Genomic DNA, 22,606 nt, shown 5'->3' on the forward strand with positions numbered 1-22,606 from the left:
ATGATGGTCAGTCAAAAAGAAAGAGAAAAAAAAAAAAAAAACGAAACGAAACGAAACGAAATAAGCTTATAAAAACAACGTATCTCACGCATGCAAACACATACACACACTTGGAAAACGTAAAACGTAACACGTTATTACATTGAGTATTAAAAATAATAATAATAATAATTATACACGATGGTAAATAAATAAATAAATAAATAAATAAAACACAGTTTTTTTTTTTAGAAGAACCAAGAGATCTGATCGATCTGCAGCGAAATAGTAGTGAATCGAACTGCATATTTTATCCCGTACGTGGTTTTTTCTATGCAGTCTCGAAGCGGACGACAGGACAGAAAATATCGGAAGCCGCGTTCTCGTCTCAATAAGACGCGTCCAACAGAAGCGAAAATAAAATATATAAATATAAATATATATATATTTGGGCGGGGGGGAAAAAAAAGATGAGGGAGAGAAAACAATAATAATAATAATAGTAATAACAAAATGTATCGCGCGAATATATATATAAAAAATGGCAAATGATACGGGGGGATGAGGGGAATGATATATATATATATACGCGCTTATGACACTATATATATACATATATATATATATATATATAGTATATGTTTATATATAAGATATATATATGTACATATATATATATATATGTACGTAATTTGTGTGTAATAAATAAAAAAAAGTGCATCGATGTATACTATATGTTCTTTTTTTCTTTTTTTTTTTTTTCCGAGGTATCGTACTCTACGTGCTTTCAGAGCTTTCCACGCTAGAAACTCGTGCTAGAAAAAAAAACACAGGATCGAGCTTAAAACTGAAACGGAATAATACCTGAAAAAAGTAAAAGTAAAACTTGAGTGTAAATAATCTGACTGATATTAAACAATAACAATAATATAATATATATGTATATATATTATACGGATATTATAATCGAAATTATCAAAAATTATTTAAATTATATTAAAAAAAAAAAAAAAAAAAAAAAAAAAAAAAAAAAAAAAAAAAAAAAAAAAAAAAAAAAAAGTATTACGTTGCGTTATACTCGATGATTGAATGAGGGGATCAATGGAGGGAGGGGGAGGGAGAGGAAGATTATTCATATATAAATATATAAATATATGTATAGCTAGATGATAACCTGTTAAGCATGCGATCACACGTAACACGTGGCTACCGCATTTTCAGAACGACTAGATAATTAACTTTGTTCGATTAATTCGATTTATTCGAGTCGTTTCACGCTTTTCCCGCGATAAGGATATCCCCGAACGAACGAACGAACGAACGAACAAACGAACGAACGAAAGGAAAAACGTGGACAAAAAAAAGGGAGGGGGAAAAAAACGCCATGGTTAAACCAAACGACGTGCAAATTACGATTAAGAAGAACAAGAAAAAAAAAAAAAAAAAAGAAAGAACAAGAAACGTTAAAAAAAAAGTCAATGAATCGAGAGTTAGGCATTAGCCGATGCGATCAGGCGACACGAAAGATCGACGACTGATTATCAATAATACATTTATCGTTGTATTATTCGTATTATTTCGTACGAACACATTTTTTGTTATATTATCGTTCCGTCATTCATCGTTTTATCGATTCGTTTCATTATTACACTCGTATCGTTACTCGTCTCGTTGATCGGTGATCGTTGAGCACCGACTCTCGTTGATTAGTATATACGATATTATATACTAGTTATATTATATAGCCCCCTGTTACGTGACAAAAAAAGTGAGAATATGACGTGCGTCCTATATATATATATATATATATAAAATGATTAATGCGAATGTATGCGTGAACGAACAGGATGATGGGAGGAGCGCCCCACGGACATTTTTTTTCTTTTCTTTTTTTTTTTTACACCAATTTTTCTTTTTTTTCTTTTTTTTATTCGTCATTTCATATTTCGTCTCTTTCGTTACCATTCGTCGGTCACTTCGGTCTTCATTGTTGACATCGTTGTTCGACTATATACATATATATATATATATATATATGATATGTATGTATATGTATGTATATATATATATGTACATTCGTGGTATCGTGGCACGCTCTTTTTTCTTTAAAGGGCACCATGCAAAAGGGACGTGTATCCGATGTATCGAGCAAATATGTTGATGTTGCTGGTTAAACATGGATATGCCGCTGCTGTACAAAGAGATCGCTATCGACAAGATCGTCGATAGTGAGTGAGCGAGTAAGTGAGTGAGTAAGTGAATGAGTGAGTGAATGAGAGAGAGAAAAAGAAAGAAAGTGAGTTTTCGTGAGAGGAGAGTGAGTCCGCGAGATTTTTTCTTCTGTTTTTTTCTAACGTATCGGCTATCGTCGCACACGTAGAGCGATAGACGACGGGATGCATCGAAGCGTTTTCTTTTTTTTCCTTTCTTACGTATAAACAGAGCCATAACCTCTGCGGCAAGCGGTTAAGAGTTAAAGAAAAGAGAGGCGAAGTTATTAAAAATCAAAAAAGAAAAAAAAAAAGAAACATGAAAAAAAACAAAAAGGTGAAAAAACAAAAAATAAACAAAATCTAGGAGAGAGAAAGAGAGAGAGAGAGAGAGAAAAGAAGAAAGACGAGAAAAATAAAAAAGAGAGAAGCGGGAGAAAGCATGGAGAGAAAGAGAGAGAGAGGAAGAATAGGCTAGTGGTAAAAAAGTGGTATAAAGCGTCGCTCGAGATACGACCAAGTAAAAAGTCTGTGTAAAAAAGTAAAAAAAGTAAAGAGGCGGGGACAGAGACAGAGACAGAGATAGAGATAGAGATAGAAGAGGAAGCAAGAAGAAGAAAGTGTGCCACTTACCCTAGCTTCTGCGGTGAGTATATAACCCTGCTCCAGGGCATTCGCGAAGTCAAGCCTCTTTCCCGATGGATCTTCGATAAGCTTGCCCGCTATAGGATCTACTATCCCGGCATTGACCGCCTCTAACAAACTAACGATTTTACCGGCCCCGGGCACTTTGATCACGGTGCTCGTGGGATCTATGGAGGCCGAGTCGATCGCCTGTTTCAACGTGGACAGCGGGGCCGCGGGGCGGAACGGGTCGCGAAATTTACCGGTATCCGCGTGGTAAAGGCCGAACTGTAACGCGTCAATTAGCGAGAAACCGCGGCTCGGGGTGATCAACAGGTCTGCCTCGATCGCCCTCGGCAACGGGTACAGCCTCGACGTCTCCGTCTCCAACACGTTCCCCTTCTCGGCGTCCATCAGCCCCCTCTTGAACGCCTCCGCCAACCGTACCAATCTCCTCCTCCTCGTGTCCTTCACCACTGCCGACTCGGGGTCCACGATACCGAGGCGGACCGCCTCCCCCAACGTGACCCGTTCCCTCGTCCTCGAATCCACCACCCTCCCCTCCCCGTCCAACAATCCTCTCTCGATCGCCTCCTCCAGGCCCAACGGCTGCGCCAGATACACGTCCGCCTCTCCGACGCGGACCAACCTCGCCTGTCCGCCGAACCTCCCCGTCCACGACGGGTCGAGGATCCTCCTTTCCTCCAGCGCATCCCCGATCGCCACGAAGCGGCCGCTCCCAGGATCCCTCACCACGGCCGTCCTCGCGTCCACCAGACCTTTCTCGATCGCCGTCACCAGACTCCACGACACCTCCTCCTCCTCCTCCTCCTCCTCCTCCTCCTCCTGCTCCTCCCCCTCCCCCCTCGTGCCACAACCCACGGCCGAGTATCCTCGGGAGGGGGGCGGCGGGTGGCCTCGAGAGGCGAGAGGCCTGTCCAAAGTGAGCAGAAGGCCGCGCTCGAACGCGACGTCGATCGGGTAGAATCGTTCCGTCCTCGTGTCGAGGACGCGGCATCGGGCCGCGTCGATCGTCCCGTTCTCCATCCCCCTTTCCACGGCCACCAGTTGGCCGGTGATCCCGTCCTTGAGCGCGGTGGTGGCCGGGTCCAGGAGGCCCTTGTCGAACGCCGCGGCCAGGTCGTGGCTCTCGTTGCGGCGGGGATCGATGAACACCCCTCCCGTCTCCTCGCCCCTGTACAAGTCGCAGTTCACGGCCGCCTCGACGGCCAGGGGGAAGTTGGAGGGGACGACGTAGCCCCTTCTCGCGGCCTCCCTCAGATCGATCGGTGGCTCGTCGGAGGGGAGGGCGAGGTATGTGCCGCGGGTGCCGTCCACGAGTTCCGAGGAGAGGGCGAGGGACAGGGGCACGTAGACGTCGCGGCGGGCGTCCCTGACGATGGACGAGTACGGGTCGATCAATTCGGCGTCGCATGCCTCGGCAAGGGTGAGCTTTCGGTTCGTGGTCGGATGACGGAACGAGCCCGTGGCCGGCTCGTAAACGTTGATCGCGATCGCTTGATGGAGGCAGAGGGGGCTCTCGATGTCGACGATCAGGCCCGTCTCGAGGGCCTCGGTCAACGTGACCGCTGCGGCGCCCGTTCCTTGCTCCCTGAACATCCCCGTCCGCCTGTCTATCACCCCCGCCCTGCACGTCTCAGCGAGCGAGAGCAACCTGGCCGCCCTCTTGTCCCAGTAACAGGGGAGGACGGGGCTGACCAGGCAATTCCTCATCGCCTCGTGCAACGTGACCGCCCTCCCCGTGCTCGGGTCCGTTATCTTGCCCGTGCGAGGGTCGTACAACCCCTGGTGGATCGCCCTTTGCAACGAGACGGCAGCCCTGTGATCCACTATCAGCCCGGCCTCGTAAGCCTCGCGTAGCGACATGCTCGAGTCGGCCGTCACCCTAACCCTGCCCGACCAACCGTCTATGTACCCGCTCCTGATCGCCTCGGTCAGGCATATCCTCTCCCGGAAACCGCTCCTCCCGTCCTTCACCGTCACCGAGTCCGCGTCTATCAAGTTCCCCTTCACCGCCTCGACCAGGCTCAGGTAGACCCCTGTCTGGGGGTCCAAGAATTTGTTCGTCCTCTCGTCCAGAATCCCTTTCGAGATCGCCTCGCTGAAGGTCATAGGGCGGCGCGCCTCGAGGAGCAACCCGCGCTCGAGCGCCTCGCGGAAATCGATCGGCTTCCCCTTCTCGTTGGCCACGGTGCCCGTCTTCGGGTCCACTATCAGCTCCTTGATGGCCTTGCTGAACGTGATGGCTCGGCCGTGAGGTTGGCGGACGACCACCGCGGTGCTCGGATCTATGGCGCCAACTTTGATCGCCCTGTCGGTCTGCAACTTCTCGCTCGTCTCGGGCACGATGAAACGTCCCGTGGCCGGCTCGTAAAGCCCTTTGAACACAGCCTCGGGCAGGGATATCTTGCGCTTGGCGGGGACGACCAGGCCCCGTTCCACGGCGTCCGTCAACGAGATTTGGCCGGCCGTGGACGGATCCAGGGCGGTGCCGGTTCTAGGGTCGATCAGGCCTGCCTCTATAGCCTCGCCCAGAGAGATGATCTCGCTGCTCCTAGGGTCCCTTACCGACGGGCTGTCCCTGGCTATCAACCCCTTCTCCAACGCGTCCTCGAGGGTGTAACCGACCCCGTCTATCACGAACAGGCCCCGATCCGGGTCGTAGGTTTGATGGGCCAACGCCTGTTGCAACGACCAAGGCTTGACGGTGCTCAGGATGTAGCCCTTCTCGTACGCCACGTTCAACGTCATCGAGTGGGGAGAGGTGAGGATCCCTCTCTCCAGATCGATCAGTCGCCTCTCCCCGGCCTCCCTCAGGGACAGCACCTCGTCGCTCCTGTCGTCCCTCACCACCGTCGTCCCCCCGTCCACGTAATCCGTGTCCAACGCCTCCCTCAACGTGGTCTCCTCGCCGGTCCTCGGATTCGAGACGAGGCCCGTCCTCGGGCAGTAATACTCTCGCACTATGGCGTCGATCAGGGTGGGCGCGAACCCGCAGGTGGTTATCAAACCTCTGTCGAGGGCTGCGCTCAACGCGAGCGACTCGCCGCTCCTCGTGTCCCGAAGGCGGCCGGTCGAGGAGTCGAACAACCGAGGCTCTCGAAGCGCCTCCTCCAACGACAAGAACGTCCCCGCCTTGCTGTCCCCGCACTCGGTGATCAACGGGTCGATTATACCCCTCCTCACGCTCTCCTCCACGTCTATCAGCTGGTCGGTGAGCAGGTCCCTTATCCTGCCCGTCGCCTCGTCGTACAACCCCTTCCTGATGGCGGCCTCCAACGAGATCGGCTTCCGCGATTCAGGCACGATCAGCCCCTTGACGAACGCCTCCTCGACGTCGATCCTAGCCCCGGATTCCAACACCTCTTGAAGGGAGGAGAGCTCGTCGTTGACCGGGTCCCGGACGTCGATCGAGTTCGGGTCGATCAGGCCGAGTTGGATCGCTTCGTTCAACGGGAAGGTTCGGTCGGTGGCCGGGTCGCGTAGCTGGCGGGTGGACGGGTCGAGGAGGCCGATCTCCACAGCGTCGCGTAGCGTTAACGAGGCTTGCTGGCCGTCGATCGCCGACTTGGGCATCGCAGGCCTTTCCTTTATCAAGCCTGATCTCGCGGCCTCGAAGAACGGTATCCTTTTGCCGGTTTTGGGGTCGACCATGTATCCGAGATTTCGATCGACCAGAGGCTTGGCGATCGCTTCGCGGAGGGACACGTATCTGTCCATCGTTTTGCAAGATAGATCCTTGACGAGAACGTGGTCCGGGTCGAAGATCCCTAGCTCCAACACGAAGTCGTGGAACGAGACGACTTCTCCGGTTTCCGGGTCCACGAACTTCTCCTTGTCGGGATCGTACGCCCCACGAGCGACCAGATCCCCAGACGTCAGATCGGCCGTCACTCGGATCGTCAATCTCTCCTCGGACTCCTCCGATTCCCCGTCTTCTTCCTCGCTCGTCGATTCCTCTCGTTTCTCCGTATCCGGCTCCTTTCCTCTTCGCTCTTCGCCGATATCTTGTTTCTCTTCCACTTTGGACAGTTTGGGTTCTTTCTTGCTGTCTACTAGGATTTCGTCCATATCCAGTTTCGAGGTAAATTGTTCCTTCGTTTCTTCCAGCTTAGAGACGGATTTCTCCTTTTCTAATTGTTCATTGTCGAAGCTTATTTCTGATTGGTTTTTGATCAGTTCTTTGTCAATGTCTAGTTTTGATACAGTTTCTCTGGCAACATCCATTTTTGATATGAAATCCTTCTTGCTTTCTATCAATTCTTTGTCAATGTCTAGTTTTGATACAGTTTCAACAAACTCCTTCTTGCTCTTTATCAGTTCTTCTTTGTCTAGTTCTAGTTTTGATGCAGATCCCTTCTTCGTTTCCACTCGTTCTTTGGGAATATCCACAAATTCTTTCTTGCTATCTAGGTCCATTTCTGATACAAATTCTTTCTTGCTCTCTATCAGTTCTTTGTCAGTATCTAGTTTTGGTACAGATTCCTTTTTACTCTCTATCAGTTGTTTGTCAATGTCTATTTTGGATACAGATTCTCTGGTAAGATCCATTTCTGATACAAATTCCTCCTTGCTCTCTATCAATTCTTCTTTGTCTAGTTCTAGTTTTGATATAGATTCTCTGGTAACATCCATTTCTAATACAAATTCCTTCTTGCTCTCTATCAGTTCTTCTTTGTCTAGTTCTAGTTTTGATATAGATTCTCTGGTAACGTCCATTTTTGATACAAATTCCTTCTTGCCCTCTATCAGATCTTTGTCAATGTCTATTTTAGATACAGATTCCTTCTTTGTTTCCACTTGTTCTCTGGCAACATCCACAAATTCTTTCTTGCTATCTATGTCCATTTCTGATACAAATTCCTTTTTACTTTCTATTAATTCTTTGTCAATGTCTAGTTTTGATACAGACTTTCTGGTAACATCCATTTCTGATACAAACTCCTTCTTGCTCTCTATTAGTTCTTTGTCTAATTTTGATACAAATTCCTTCTTGCTGTCTATCAGTTCTTTGTCAATGTTTAATTTTGGTACAGATTCTCTGGTAAGATTCATTTCTGATATAGATTCCTTCTTGCTCTCTATCAGTTCTTTGTCTATTGTTGATACAGTTTCTCTAGCAACATCCATTTCTGATACAAATTCTTTCTTGCTCTCTATCAGTTCTTTGTCAACATCCACTTTTGATACAAATTCCTTCTTGATATCTATGTCTATTTCTGATACAAATTCCTTCTTGCTCTCTCTCAGTTCTTTGTCAATGTCTAGTGTTGATACAGTTTCTCTAGCAACATCCATTTCTGATATAAATTCCTTCTTGCTCTCTGTCAGTTTTTTGTCAATATCTACTTTTGATACAGATTCCTTCTTTGTTTCCACTTGTTCTCTGTCAACATCCACTTTTGGTACAAATTCCTTCTTGATATCTATGTCCATTTCTGATACAAATTCCTTCTTGCTCTCTATCAATTCTTTGTCAATGTCTATTTTAGATACAGATTCTCTGGATTCTTTGTCTATGTCTGGTTTTGATACAGATTCTTTCTTCGTTTCTACTCGTTCTTTGTTAATATCCATCTCAGATTCTTTCTTGTGTTCTACTTGTTTTTCGTCACCAGCTAGTTTGGATACAGGTTCTTTCTTCGGTTCTGCTTGTTCAGCATCAATTTTAGATACCGGTTCTTTCTTGCTCTCCACCTGTTTTTCGTCTACATCTACTTTTGGCACAGGTTCCTTCTTCGGTTCTGCTTGTTTTAAATCATCTTTTGATACGGGTTCTTTCTTCCTCTCCACCTGTTCTCTGTCTACATCCATTTTTAGTTCAGGTTCCTTTTTCGATTCCACGGGTTCTTTCTTCCTTTCCACTTCTTCTCTGTCTACATCCATTTCTGATACGAGTTTCTTGTCCGGTTCTACTTGTTCCGCATCACCTTTTGATACAGGTTCTTTCTTCCTCTCCAATTCCTCCCTGTCTACATTTATTTTTAATTCAGGTTCCTTTTTCGATTCTACTCGTTTTAAATCATCTTTTGACATAGGTTCTTTCTTTCTCTCCATTTGTTCTCTGTCTACATCCATTTTTAGTTCAGGTTCCTTTTTCGATTCTACGGTTTCTTTCTTCCTCTCCAGTTCCTCTCTGTCTACATCCATTTTTATTTCAGATTCCTTTTTCGGTTCTACTTGTTTTACGTCATCTTTTGACATAGGTTCTTTCTTCCTCTCCACTTCCTCCCTGTCTACATCCATTTTTAGTTCAGATTCCTTTTTCGGTTCTGCTTGTTTTAAATCATCTTTTGACGTAGGTTCCTTCTTTCTCTCCATTTGTTCTCTGTCTACATCCATTTTTAGTTCAGATTCCTTTTTCGATTCTACGGGTTCTTTCTTCCTCTCCAGTTTTTCTCCGTCTACATCCACTTTTAATTCAGGTTCTACTCGTTCAACTTTCGTTACAGATTCTATTTTACTCCCCGCCCGTTCCTTCTCCATATCCACTTTCGACACGACTTCTTTCTTCGACTCTACCCGTTCTCCGTCGATATCCATTTTAGTTTCCTTCTCCCTTTCCACTCCTTCTTCGACGACACCCATCTCTTGTACAGCTTCCTTCATCGCTCCCTGTCCACGAGCCGGAGTCTTCTTCCCCCTCGATTCCTCGGCTTCGTCCACCCTCGAAGACCCCTTCCTCGCCGCCTTTTCCTCTTCCTCCCCAACCCGTTCCTTCTCCCCTCCATCTCTCCTCGCCAAGGCGTCGTACACCGCTTTTCCAGCAAGAACCGGCGCGGCGACCACCGCCAACAGCCCCAATTTCGCCGCTTGCTTCAACGACACCGCGCCACCCCCTCGATCCTCCCTCGTCCTCCCCGTGACGGGGTCGATCATCCCCCTCTCCACCGCCTCCCTCGCCGTCACCGTGCCCGCTGTCCCCGTGTCGTAGATCACCGTGTCCGGATCCACCAGTCCCACCTCCATCGCCTCGCTGAGCGTGTACGACTCCCTCGTCTCTGGATCCAAAAACCTCTCCGTCCCCTCGTCGTACACCCGGTCGATCCTTTCCACCCTCCTCGACGACCCCTCCTCCAACAACCCGCTCTCGATCGCCCGTCCAATAGGCATCGAGCGCCCCGTCGACGGATCGGTGTAAGTGCCCTCCCTCATGTCGAGCAAACCTCTCTCGAACGCGCGGTCGAGCGTCGTCCTCACGTCCTTGGTCGTGAAACGCTCCCTCCTCGCCGACCCCTCGTCCCTCACGATCCCCATCCCTCGAGCCTCCTCGATCCCCATAACGTCCCCCGTCTCCACGTTCCTCACCTCGTCCCCGCTCGCCAACTCGTAACCCGGCGAGATCACCACGGTTTTCCTGGTCACCGTGTGATAACGCGTCACCGTCTCCGTCACCCCCTTCGACGTCCTCGTCACCGTGGCCGGCTTCACGATCAACAAACCCGACTCGATGGCTGTGGCCAGGCTGACAGGCGTACCAGTCGTCGGATGTACGTACACCCCTTTCTCTCGATCGATCAGCCCAGCCTCCAACGCTTTGGTCACCTCCATGCTGTCCGAGGTGACGGGACAGGGTAACGACATTATGAAGTTTCCTCTTATAGCCTCTTCCAGGGGTAGGCGTTCCTCCGTGATGGGGTGTCGTATCTCCTTGCCCGAGGCGTCGATCAAACCTCGCTCGAGGGCTACGGCGAACGTCATCCCAGCTGGGGGGATGATCCTCCTCTGTCGGCGAGGATCCTCTTTGGGAGAGTCTGCGAACACGGAGCGGCTCTCCACAGCTTTGACCAGGCCCACGCTGCCCCCTTCCCTCGTCTTTATCAATGATCTGTCGGGGTCGACGAGGTCGCTCTCGATGGCGCCGCGCAAGGTCTCCACGCGCCCGTCGGAGCAGGTCAGCTCGGACAACGGGTCGACTATCTCGCAGAGGATCGCCTCGCCGAGGGTGAGGCGGGCGCCCGTCTCCGGATGGACAACTTTCCCCTCCCTGGGGTCGAGCAGGCCTTGCTGGTAGAGGCCGGGGATCGACAAACTTTTCGCCAACGGTACGAGAACGTCGCCGCTCACGGGGTCCAGGACACCGCGCTCCACGGCCTCGCCAATGGTGAGAACGTCCCCCCTCTGCGGGTCGATTATCCGTCCCCGGCGAGCGTCTATTCGGTTGCTTCGAATGGCGTCGGACAGAGAGGAAACTGGTTTACCGTCTGCGGTAATGATAGATTCTTTGCTCAAGATCTCGGCCGTCTCCTCGTCGATGAATCCAGTCTCGAGTGCCTCTCTCGTCTTCATCACTCTCTTCCTCATTTTCTGAAGGACGATATCGGTTTCCGTTTCGAGTTCCGTCTCGGGCGATGGCCGCTGGACGACGATGGCGTTGGTGGCGTATTGAAACTTCAAGTCACCCTCCAATTCCTCCTCCGTCCTCGAGACGGAGGGCTCCTCGCTCGCTGCTGTGGGGGAAAAATCGGTGGCTGAATCGACGACCGAGGTGGAGCCGATCGCCGAATCCGATTCCGAGATCGAGACGGAGGCGGGCGGTTTACCGGTCACGGAAATTTCTTCCTGATCGACGGGAGATAACGCTTGCTCCCTCGCGATTCGTTCCGCCTCCGTCCTGTAGGCGGGGACACCGTGGTCTTTGGTGGGCGTGGTCGACGAAGCGATCGGGACGAGAGGCGTGCCAATCACGCTCACTATACCGAATTTCGCAGCGTCGAGGAGGGATATCTTTCTACGTTTGTCCAAGTTGTAACGCGCCGTGTCCGAATCCACGATTCCACGCTGCACAGCTTCGGTTATGCAAACGTCCCTCCCCGTGGCGGGATCTTTAACTAGGACCAACTCGGGCGGTAGAGTGCCGTCGGACAAAGCTTGAAGCAACTCGGTCGATCTTCCGCTCTCCGTCGATATGACGAGCGCAGTGCTAGGATCGTAGATCAGGCCTCGGGAAACTCTGACCGGGTCGGGTATGGAGTGGCCCGCCTCGGAGATTTTTATCTCGAATCGTTTGGACGGGTCGTCAGATCGGGTCACCTCCAGTTTGTCCGGTTCGCCGACTACTTTCGTGATTCGTAGAAGCCTGTGTTGCGACGAGGTGTTCTCGTCGTACTTCGTCTCCGTCTCCGTTCGGTTGCCGTCGTCGAGAACGATCAATCCTTGGTCGATCGCCTCCTTCATCGTGATCTTTCGCGGGCTCGTGTAATGGCCGGTCGAGTCGAGGATGCTCTTCTCCAAACTTCGTAGAAGGGAAACTTTTCTCCCGTTGCTCGGATCGATCACGAGGCTCGAGTTGGGATCGATTATCCGTAACTTGACGCACTCCTCGAACGAGACTAGCCTGTCCGTGCCTGGTATTATGAACAGGCCTGTGGTCGGGTCGAACAATTTTCTCTCGATCGCCTCGGACAGGGACCAACCGTCGGTGGGCAATTCGAACACTCGTTTCTCGGTCGTCGACCAACCCCCACCCGCTCCGTCCTCCTCCTTCGCGAACTCGTTCGCCACGCTCGTGTCCTGATCTTGATCCGGATCCTTGCGCTCGAGTACCCACCCCGAGAAGGAGCCTCCTGACGACGAGTCAATCGGTTCGTTCGTCCTCGTTCTCGCGTCCCTCGAGACCACGCGATCTTTGGCGATAATGGTGGTGGTCGTGCCTATCGCTCTTGGAACGTCGTCGTCGAAGGAAACCGCGTTATCGACCACATCCGTATCGTCCATTCTACCCCTCTCCTCCCGAATTTCCTTCCTTCTCGTCTGCGTGGTGACGGTGATGTTCAAAAGACCGGTGAGCAACGCAGCGCCATCGGGAGTGATGAGGCCCCTCTTGATGGCGTCCTCGAGAGGTATCGGTCTCCTGCCGCGGCTACGATCCAACAACATCCCCGTCCTCGGGTCGATCGACTCGGAGAGAATCGCCTCGAGCAGCGTCATCTCTCTACCCTCCCTCGCCATCCCGATCCCCCGGTTCAGCATCTCGGACACTTCGGGCCGGACGTAGCCCCGCTCCTCGGCCTCCGCCAACGAGATCGACGTCCCGCTGCCCGGATCCACCGCGTAGACACCGCCACCCGACTCCGACCGGATCAAACCTTTGAGCAGCGCTGCGTTCAAGCTCACGTATTCCCCGCTCGACGGATCCTTGAACCCGTCCACGTCGAATATCGTTCTGCGAACGAGCGACACGATCCGCCCTCTCTCCACGGCCTCCGAGACACTAGTCTCCTCGTTGGTGCTCGCGTCCACGTACGTCCCCCTTCCAGCATCGATCAGGCCGCGCCTCACAGCCTCGGCCAACGTCACCATCTCGCCGGTCCTCGTATCCGTGACGGATCTCAACCGATCCTCGTCGAGGATCCCCACCCGCATCGCCTCCATCAGGGACAACTTTAACCCGCGCTTGCTCGGGCTCGCGACGCTGCTCCCCCTTTCGTCCATCATCCCCGCGTCGTGGCAATCTTTCAAGGTCATAGGCTCGGCTATTAGGCGCGACTTACGCGCCTCCTTCAGCGACATAGAGCTCCTCCTCCTCTTCCTCCCCTCTCTCTCCACTGTCACGTATTTCCCGCTCCTCGAATCGATCGTGCCCAGGTGGAGGGCTTCGCGTAGGGTGATCTTGTCGTTCCCTGTCCTCGGGTCGACGATCTCCTTCACGGTCGGATCCAGGATCCCCTTCTCGACGGCCTCGTCGAGGGTGTGGTACTCGCCCGTGATCCTATCCAGGACACGGCCCGCCTCGTCCACCAGGCCGTGGTTTATCGCGTCGGAGAGGGTGAACGCGCCCCCCCTCTTCACCGTCACGGTCACGTCTAACTTGGCCAGGTAGCCCCTCGCGTGGGCCTCCTCGACCGACAGCCTCTCGCCGCCCTCGGTAACGAGCTCGCCCGTGCGCGGATCCAAAGCCGCCTCTCCCAACCTGCCTACGTCCTCGTCGTCGTGTTTGTCCCCGTCTCTGTCGTCGCGGTCGTCGTCGTGCTCCTCCCTCATCATCGCATCGGCTACGCTAACCGCGCTAACCTCATCGGCCGCCGCCGGTCTACTCCCTCCTCCTCCACCACACTCTCTGTAGTAAGTTACCTTCGCTCTATCTCCCGCAACACCGTCCGCTTTCTCGGCGTCGAACAGCTCCCGCTGGATCGCCCCGAGCAGAGACACCGGCCGTCCCTCCTCGTCGTATCCGCACGGACCTAGGAGACGGTCGGCGAGACGCGTCTCGATCATCTTCTCGCGCGCCGCTTCCTCTATAGTGACGGAAGTGCTTTTCCCGTCCCTCGAGCACGTTATCCTACCCCTCCTAACGTCCAAGATCCTAAGGTTTATCGCCTCGCCCACGGTCAACAGTTGCCCGGTACGTGGATCTACGATACCCCTAGCATCGATTACGTTCTCTCTACCTACGCCCTCTTCCGCCCTCTCTAAGCTCCTCTTTAAACTCCTAATCTCGCTAGAACGCTCGCTGGTAGTGGCGTCGACGAGGCTCGATGACGTCATCGTCCTCCTCCTCTTCTCCTTCTCCTCCTTCTCCTCCAGTTTTCGAGACGATTTTTCTTCGACCTCGATCTCCCGGGTCGGCGTCCCGCCATCCTGACCGATAGATCCGCTTCCACTCTCCAGGCGAGCGCTCTCCTGGGAACTGGAGCGTCGTACAGCGTCGCTGGACGAGACGATGGTCTCGCTCCTCTCGCTTATCTCCCTCCTCTCAGTGCGCTCAGTCCTCTCGTGTCGTTCCAGGCTGTACCTGTGGAACGTGGTAATATAGTAGCAGGCGTGGATTCGAGACGGAATCGCGTTTCGAATTACGTTTCGAACGCGCCCGTTACGCCATTCTTCTCGTGACGATTTGTGCACGAGATATTACTCACTGCGATTGTGTGTAGTGGGTGGTCGTGGAGGTGTAACGTTCCTCGCAGCTGCTGTTCTCGTATATGTTGAACTCGGTGCGGAACGTCCTCAGCGGCCTCTGCTCCTGGAGAGCGCGCTGGAAAACGAGGACGAGAAACGTGAGACGATCGGGTGTCTCCTCCGATTACGAGAGGGAAAGGAGAGGGGAAAAAAGAAAATATTCGTCGCGAGTTTAAATTTAAATTGGATTGCCGTAACGTTTCGCAATTGGGAGGAGGAAGGAGAATTTTCAAAATTACCGCGCTCACTATCCTCTTACTGAGCGTCATCGTGAACGCTTCCGTTCCCCGGGTACGGAAAGTAGAGAGAGAACGAAAGTCGAATTCGCGCAACGAGAGCGTACGAAACTGTCCACCACTCGCGAAACTCTCTAGTACAGAAGAAACTGTGTGTCAGGGCTGCACCTCGTCCCCGTGCGTGCACTTTCGCGAAAAAAACATTGTTGGCGAGGAACGATGACGTTCGAGAGGCGCCGGTTTAATCACCGCGACTATCTCCGCCCGACTGACTCAACTGCCCCCGGTTGGCAAGCAGCCGACCGCCTCGTAAACTCGGGAAACGAGTAAAGGCATCCGTTTGTGAAAAAGCCAGATTCTTTTTTTAGAAACGCGACCGATCGCTCTTTACCGGCCGAGAGAAGAACGCGTACGCCTCGCAGCGGTTAACCGCCGTGCAGAAGCGTTTTCTTCTTATTCTTCTTCTTCTTCTTTTTCTTCTCTCTTTTCTCGATCTCGAATGGAACGCGCGGAGAAATTCACTTCTCGTCCCCTCCCCACTCGAGCAAATTCATAATACGCAGCGATATCGAAGCGAAGCATCTTTAATAAGGTAAAATTAAAGGATCACGTAATCGACGAGCAACGTGTGTAAACGCGACACGTGTTCCGACCGATCCCGTGCACGTGACTATACTCGTCGACACAGAAGGAAAAAAAAACTGTATTCGCGGAGACCGATTTCTCCTCCATTCCCCCCCTCCACCTCTCCCCCTTCCTCCCACCACTCCGTGTAACGAACTTCAACCGAACGCGACCAGTCGACCGTCCCAATTTTTCCGTCCACACGGAATACTTCGTACCTTTCGTACGATCTTTATCGTGGGCATGGCGGACGTGCTCCTCGTAGTGTCCACGCGCATCTCGTCCGACAATCGTTAAAGCAGGAAGGGCCACAGCCAGGGAGGCCAGTTTCGATTTCTTCGTAGATTATGGAATGGAAAACGCCCGGCGATAATACGCCGGCAGCCTGATACGTGTCTCTGCGACACCGCGAAAGCGCAATAAAGCGAAATGCGATAACTAGCGCCAGCTGTGCGAGCGTTAGGCTCACTATGCGCCGTCGCTCGTTCGCGCTTAACGAGCCACTCTAGTCGGACACGCTCGCGTATCGATCGCCGACGGCCGAGGAGGCGGGAAGGATGAAACTTCCCCGCTTGTTTGCGCATTATTCCAAAGGCGAACCAGTTTTATTATGCGTAAGTATGTCGCGTGGGCGAGACTCGAGATATAATACGTATCGAAGAAGGACACGGGGACTCGGTCACTGCCAATTTTGTCCGTGTTGACAATTAGCGAATCGGGACGATTAACATTTTACGGGTCGGCTATTATGCCCCGTGGCAAGGTCGCAGTCGTAATAGCACAGCCGCGAACCGTGCGTTATTTATTCCAAATCGGTTAATTATTCAGAGTCACGTGCAAGAATAAACTTCTGTTTTACGTCTATATTTATCTATACTAGGTCGCGTTCGTTATTCTTATTTCTTATCTCTTGATCTCTCTCGTTAAAAAATATATATATATATATATATGATTACATAAAAAAAAAAATTATACGTATTAAATTTATCTTTAAAATTGTGTTATCGGTAAGAACTGGAGCGTTAAAAGATAAAACTTCGTTTCCTCGAACTCAGCGTTTTCCTAAGAAAATCGTGCGATTTGCAAACCGGTAATAACGAGAGAAATAAAAAGAAAAATGTGTAGAGATTAATATATCGATGACATATATCGTAATAAGAAGAATCGAGAAGAAAAACACGTTACCTGTAGAGACGTGTCCTCGGGGTATTGCGTTGCCAGCTGTCTAACCCGATCCTGAAGTATATTGACAAGCGTGGTGTATCTTCTGTTGAGGGTATCTAGATCACGCGCGATGTCGTCCACCGTCGAGACGAACTCTCGACGAGGCTTTTTCACCGAAGCATCCAAAGACGGGCAGATATCTTCCAATTGTTCCTTGAACGCTCGAAGCCTTTGTCCGTAGATCTAAGGGTTTCGGTTAGCCCGTTACGGTTAGTAGATAGTATTAGAATCTCGCCTGTGCGCTGATGCTCTCTACCCTTCTATCCCCTTAGCAATCCCTAGTACCATCGTGTCCTAAGGGACCCGTCAGTCTTGAAGCAAGCCAACGAGGAACTGTGTAGCGTGTCGAGATGAACCGATCGCGGGGGAGGGGGGGAGGCGATCTCATAGCGATTTTCAAGCGGCTCGCGGCTCCGGTTAATTCGGAACATGGGAAAGCTATTGCGACAAGCCTGAACATAGTCAGCGTGTATCGTGTCGCGAGCCAAGCGTAACAACGACGTTACTTTCTTTCTACTTTACATTACATTGCATCACGTGCTAGATTTACAGGATTTCGTAGGGTCGAACCGCATCGGTTAACCTTCGGTTATTTTATTGACAAAAGGAGGCGAAGGAGGAGGAGGAGGAGAAGGAGAAAATGTGCAACACGGAACGGGGAAAAACGAAAATTAAATTTTTAGCGGAATGCTAAATAGCGAGGTTAGCCGAGCCAGCGATCTCAAACGTTTCCTCTACGACTTGGCTATATTTTAAAAATTGTTTTTCCACCTTTCTCTATGATAAAAAGCGTACGAAAAAAAAGCCTCGTATGCGCACAGCGTTGGCTGTAACGGCGAGGAAAGGTTGTTTAAAGCGGTTCTTTCGATTTACAGATGCGGAAGCGAGAGAAAGGCTCGAGATGCATCCTTGATCCCTGGAAACACAAGTGAGAGAAAACTCGAGAAATGTGTGAATATCGTCGTTTCCTCTTCGCCGAGATGGAATCAAGGCGGCGAAGAATGAATCGTAACGGGCCTCTGACTCTCGTTGGCCGTACGTATCTGATGCGAATTATCCGCCGTGTATTAAGCCCGTGTAGAACCCAACCGCTTGAAAAGGTTGCGATTGATGCCGGCTGCTAGGTAGGTAGGTAGAATCCATCCGGTAGATAGCGATAGCGGCGACAGTGACACAACGGTAGCGTACGCTTTTTTCCTAGCGATTTGCGGCTTGATGATAATTTTTGCGCCACGATGATGACACATAGAGGGCGTCCTCACAAAGGCGGGGAAAACGTCGATGTCGTCGATGTACACATCTTCACGTAGAGTATGGTGTGTGTGTGTGTGTATATATATATATATATATATATATATATATATATATNATATATATATGTATATATGTACGTATAGCTTTTTCAGGATATACAGAAACGAATCGGACAAAAGATGAAGGTTGGGATGGCCGCGACGCGACTAGACCGACTTAACGCGTTAACGTGTTCTTCTAAAGAGGGCTGTAATACTTGATAAAAAAAAAAAAAAAAAAGAGGACTCACGCAATATACCATTCACGCAAGCGTTCATACCGTAAGCTAACAGGCTACCTAAAGGCTACCTAAATGCTAGCTAAGCCTACCTAAGGCTTGCGAATAAATATATATATATATATACCCATTCGCGATCGTGTTATCGCGTCTCATCTTACCTTTCCTTCGCGAATCAATCGACCTCCCGTCACATTTACCGCTTCGATCGCAGGTGCTCGTTCCACCACTCTGTTCAACAGGTTCTGGACAGAGAGATAGAGAGGAAAAAATAGAGAGAGACGAACTAGAGAAGAAAAGAAAAAAAATAAGAGAAAGAGGAAAGAAGAAACGTTACCTTCGCGTTCTCCATCTCGAGTCTGTTGTACGACTCGTCGACGAAATCGACCTCGTTTCTGTAAGAGTGCTCCAATTGCTGGGCCAACGCGTAAGCTGTTTCCGCGCTACGAAGCCTGTCCACCAGTTGGCCGCAGATGTTGGTCCACCTGGAATTCAGCCTGTTCACCTCGTCGTCCAAGCGGTCCACGTCCGAGTGAGGGCCACGATGGCTCCCTCTCGACTTCTCGACCAGCCGTCTAGCGTTGTGCGCGTCCTCGTTCAGCTGATCCATCGCTGTCTGCTGTTGGGCGATGGCGTTCTGAAGCACCATCAAATCCTCCAACACGTTTTGCAATCCCTTTATATCCGAGGGGAGCTCGTCGAACGAGGCCAGCTTCACCTCGATCTCGGATATAGCCGTAGTATTCTCCTCGAGCCTCGAGAGCACTATCTCCACGCACTTCAATCGCTCGATGTACAGATTGCTCGAGTTCCAGATCTGGGTCCACTTGGTGGTCACGGCGTCCAGTTTGTTCCTCATCGCGGGCGTCTTCAAGGTGATACCGCGGAATGTTTGCTGAACCCTGTCGAGATCGGGGGCCAACCGTCTCAGGCTTTGCTCGAAGTCTTTGTGCTGCAACACCAGGTGTTCCAGGGTGTCCATGTCCCTGGGCAACGGAGCCGCCACCCGGTTGTTCAAGAGCCTCTCCGCCTCGTCCAGGGATTGTTGAAGGGTGGAGATCTGCTCGTTGAAGATGCGCCCGGCGTTCTTCGACTCCTCTTCCGCCCTCGCGCGTTTCTCCAGGTCGTCGAACAGCTTGTTCACCTCTGCCATCTCCCTCTTCAACCGTCTCAATTGGGGGTCGGCCGGGTCCCCCTCGGACAACAATTTCTCCGCGTCCTCGTTCAACGCCTTCCTGATTGCTGTCCTTTGATCCTGACCCATCGCCAAGAACTGAGGCAAATCCCAACCTTTCACCACTTTGATGGTAGCGAATATCATGTTTTGCCGCAGCCGTAGCTGCTTCCGTTGCCACAACGCGATGCTCCTGTCGTACTGCCGCCGCAGTCTTTCCGCTGCGTCGAGGGCGTCCTTGTCCGGCGGTTGGAGAGCGAAGCAAACGCCTGGCACGGGCGTCTCGATCCCCTCCTGATTCTTCACTCGCCACTTTATTCTGCCAGAGTTGTCGTACAGCGTGCACTGCTCGCCCTTCTCGATCGACATCTGAAAATAATTCGGTCCAATTTTCCATTTTTGTCTCGAGATGAAGATCGACTCGATCGACAGAGCTGATACTCACGTTAACCTGTTTGTAACTGCACACGCATGCGACTTGCATGGGCCGCGTCACGGGCTGCCTCCGCTGCTTCATAGGGACCACGTCCTTGGCCTGGTCGACCAGCTTTTGCACGTGGTCCCCGTAACCGTTCAACTCCTCCCGCAATTCTTGCATACCTTTCAACAATCGTTCCCCCTCGTCCAACGAGAAATCAGATTGGGAATAAATGGTGTTCAGAGTCTCGTCCCTCTTCGAGATCCACTGCTCCGCTTGTTGGATATCGCGGAAGAATTGCTGGCTCTGGGCAGCGTGCTTCAAGTGGACCTCCAGGCAAAGGGTCAATTGAAGAAGCCAGGCCCATTGGCTCTGCATCGCGGACATATAGGCCTCGATAGTTTTGGCGGCAGGATGGTGTTGAAGGACCAAAGCCTCGCCCCGGTCCTGCACCGCTGAGAACTGGATCTCTCGCTTCTCCAGGTCGCTCATCAGGGACTGTGGAAAAAAGAGAAACGATGAACTCGAACGTGTTCCAATTTTAAATTTATAGTTTATAGTTTCTTTGTTATTTTTTCTTTATACCTCTATACCGGATCCAAACGTACGCTTTGCACGAGGAAAAAAGGGAAAGATTAGCGATTTCGAGTAAGGACGAGAGAGAGAGAAAAAAAAGGAGCTTTTTCATGATAATTAAAATATATTAATTAAAATGTATACCTCGTAATACTGTTCGATGCTCTGCACGTTCAAATTCTTGTCGCTCCAGTCGCGCGTCACTTCCGTCTCCTCCTTGGAGCTCAACCAGACCAACTCGCCTGTGGCCGATTGTATGAAATCGAGAAGCGTGTCGAGGTCGGAGAGCCTCTTGTTCGAGGCGGCCAACAACTCGGTGTAAAGTTTCTGAAGCACGGCCAAATGTTGGCTGTACAAGGTCGACTCCTCGCCGTGGAAATGACTCTTTGCCTGCACGCATCTGTCAACCTTGGGATGGAATTGCTCTATGTTCTTGTGCTCCTTCTGATGGACGTCCAATTCGTTCTGCACGCTCGGCAAGTCGGACCCGTAATCAGCGTCCTGGAGCTGCTTGATCTTCGCCTTGCACCAGTCGATGCAATCGTGCAACGAACGGAAGTGCGGATTCGTGTCGACCAGCCGGGTCTCGTGCACGGTGGTGCGGTGTTTCGTGACCACGCGTTCCTCGACCGGGAACGAAACGGCCGAAAGCGGCTGTACCAAACGTTTGTGAAGAAGAGATCGCAACGCGACCCACCGTTGATGTAGCTTTTGAACCCTGCAATATATAGGGATAGGATTAACGAAAAAGAAGAAAAAAAGAAAGAAAGAAAGAAAGAAAGAAAGAAACTTTTGGACTTTCTTAACTCAAAAAGACTTATATTATTATTATATTATTGTAACATATTATTTTATTATATTCATCTTGTGTATCTTTGCGTGTGAAGAAAGAAAATTTGTCGAATATTAATTCTTTGCTCTCCAAGTGAATTTCAAAATGATTTTTATTATATTATTTATATTATATTATATTATTGTAATATATTATTTTATTATATTCATATATGTTTGCATGTGAAGGAAGAAAATTTGTCAAATATTAACCCTTTGCTCTCCAAGTGAATTTCTTAATTTAAAACAATTTATATTATATATGTGTATCTTTGCATGTGAAGAAAGATTTGTCGAATATTGACCCTTTGCTTTCCAAGTGAATTTCTTAACTCAAAACAATTTATATTATTGTAATATATTATTTTATTATATATGTGTATCTTTGCATGTGAAGAAAGATTTGTCGAATATTAACTCTTTGCTCTCCAAGTGAATTTCTTAATTTAAAACAATTTATATTATTTTATTATATATGTGTATCTTTGCATGTAAAGAAAGATTTGTCGAATATTAACCCTTTGCTCTTCAAGTGAATTTCTTAACTCAAAACAATTTATATTATTTTATTATATTTGTGTATCTTTGCATGTGAAGAAAGAAAATTTGTCAAATATTATTAACCCTTTGCTCTCCAAGTCAATTTCTTAACTCAAAACAATTTATATTATATTAACCCTCTTCAAGTGAATTTCTTAACTCAAAACAATTTATATTATTTTATTATATTTGTGTATCTTTGCATGTAAAGAAAGATTTGTCGAATATTAACCCTTTGCTCTCCAAGTGAATTTCTTAACTCAAAACAATTTATATTATTTTATTATATATGTGTATCTTTGTAAAGAAAGATTTGTCGAATATTAACCCTTTGCTTTTCAAGTGAATTTCTTAACTCAAAATAATTTATATTATTGTTATATTATTGTAATATATTATTTTATTATATTCATGTATGTTTGCATGTGAAGAAAGAAAATTTGTCAAATATTAATCCTTTGCTCTCCAAGTGAATTTCTTAACTCAAAATAATTTATATTATTTTATTATATATGTGTATCTTTCCATGTAAAGAAAGATTTGTCGAATATTAACCCTTTGCTCTCCAACGATGACTCTCCACCATTGAGATTGATGCGGCAACTTGAACGGCGACAATATTTATTTTGATTATGATTTTATTATATTTGATATTTGATATTTTATTAATATTTGATATTATTATTTTATTATATTTGATATTGATATGTTTGATTTTTT

At 49.3% G+C, this 22,606-nt stretch overlaps 1 protein-coding gene and 1 long non-coding RNA gene across 18 annotated transcripts in view; one reads left to right on the forward strand and one right to left on the reverse strand.

The window, feature by feature from the left end:
* Positions 1–22,606, reverse strand: part of LOC122720012 (microtubule-actin cross-linking factor 1, isoforms 1/2/3/5-like) — a 79,712-nt gene that overhangs the window by 27,699 nt on the left and 29,407 nt on the right. For 15 of the 17 annotated variants that reach the window (XM_043946403.1, XM_043946399.1, XM_043946393.1 and 12 more), the window contains 7 exons: positions 20,660–21,233; positions 19,967–20,437; positions 18,685–19,890; positions 18,509–18,592; positions 16,778–16,999; positions 14,693–14,808; positions 2,823–14,568 (listed from right to left, as the gene is read on the reverse strand). In XM_043946403.1, the coding sequence (XP_043802338.1) occupies positions 2,823–14,568; positions 14,693–14,808; positions 16,778–16,999; positions 18,509–18,592; positions 18,685–19,890; positions 19,967–20,437; positions 20,660–21,233 (14,419 nt within the window). Of the gene's footprint in view, positions 1–2,822; positions 14,569–14,692; positions 14,809–14,971; positions 15,503–15,810; positions 16,015–16,777; positions 17,000–18,508; positions 18,593–18,684; positions 19,891–19,966; positions 20,438–20,659; positions 21,234–22,606 lie in introns of those variants that run through there. The other 2 variants (XM_043946406.1, XM_043946407.1) reach the window with 2 other exon arrangements.
* LOC122720015 lies at positions 16,070–18,495 on the forward strand. Its single transcript, XR_006347711.1, has 3 exons — positions 16,070–16,206; positions 17,692–17,944; positions 18,018–18,495. It is a non-coding gene; the product is annotated as an uncharacterized LOC122720015 (long non-coding RNA).

Source organism: Apis laboriosa, unplaced genomic scaffold (assembly GCF_014066325.1).
Source record: "Apis laboriosa isolate Shangri-la unplaced genomic scaffold, ASM1406632v1 scaffold9_cov152, whole genome shotgun sequence".
Taxonomy (NCBI): Eukaryota; Metazoa; Arthropoda; class Insecta; order Hymenoptera; family Apidae; genus Apis; species Apis laboriosa.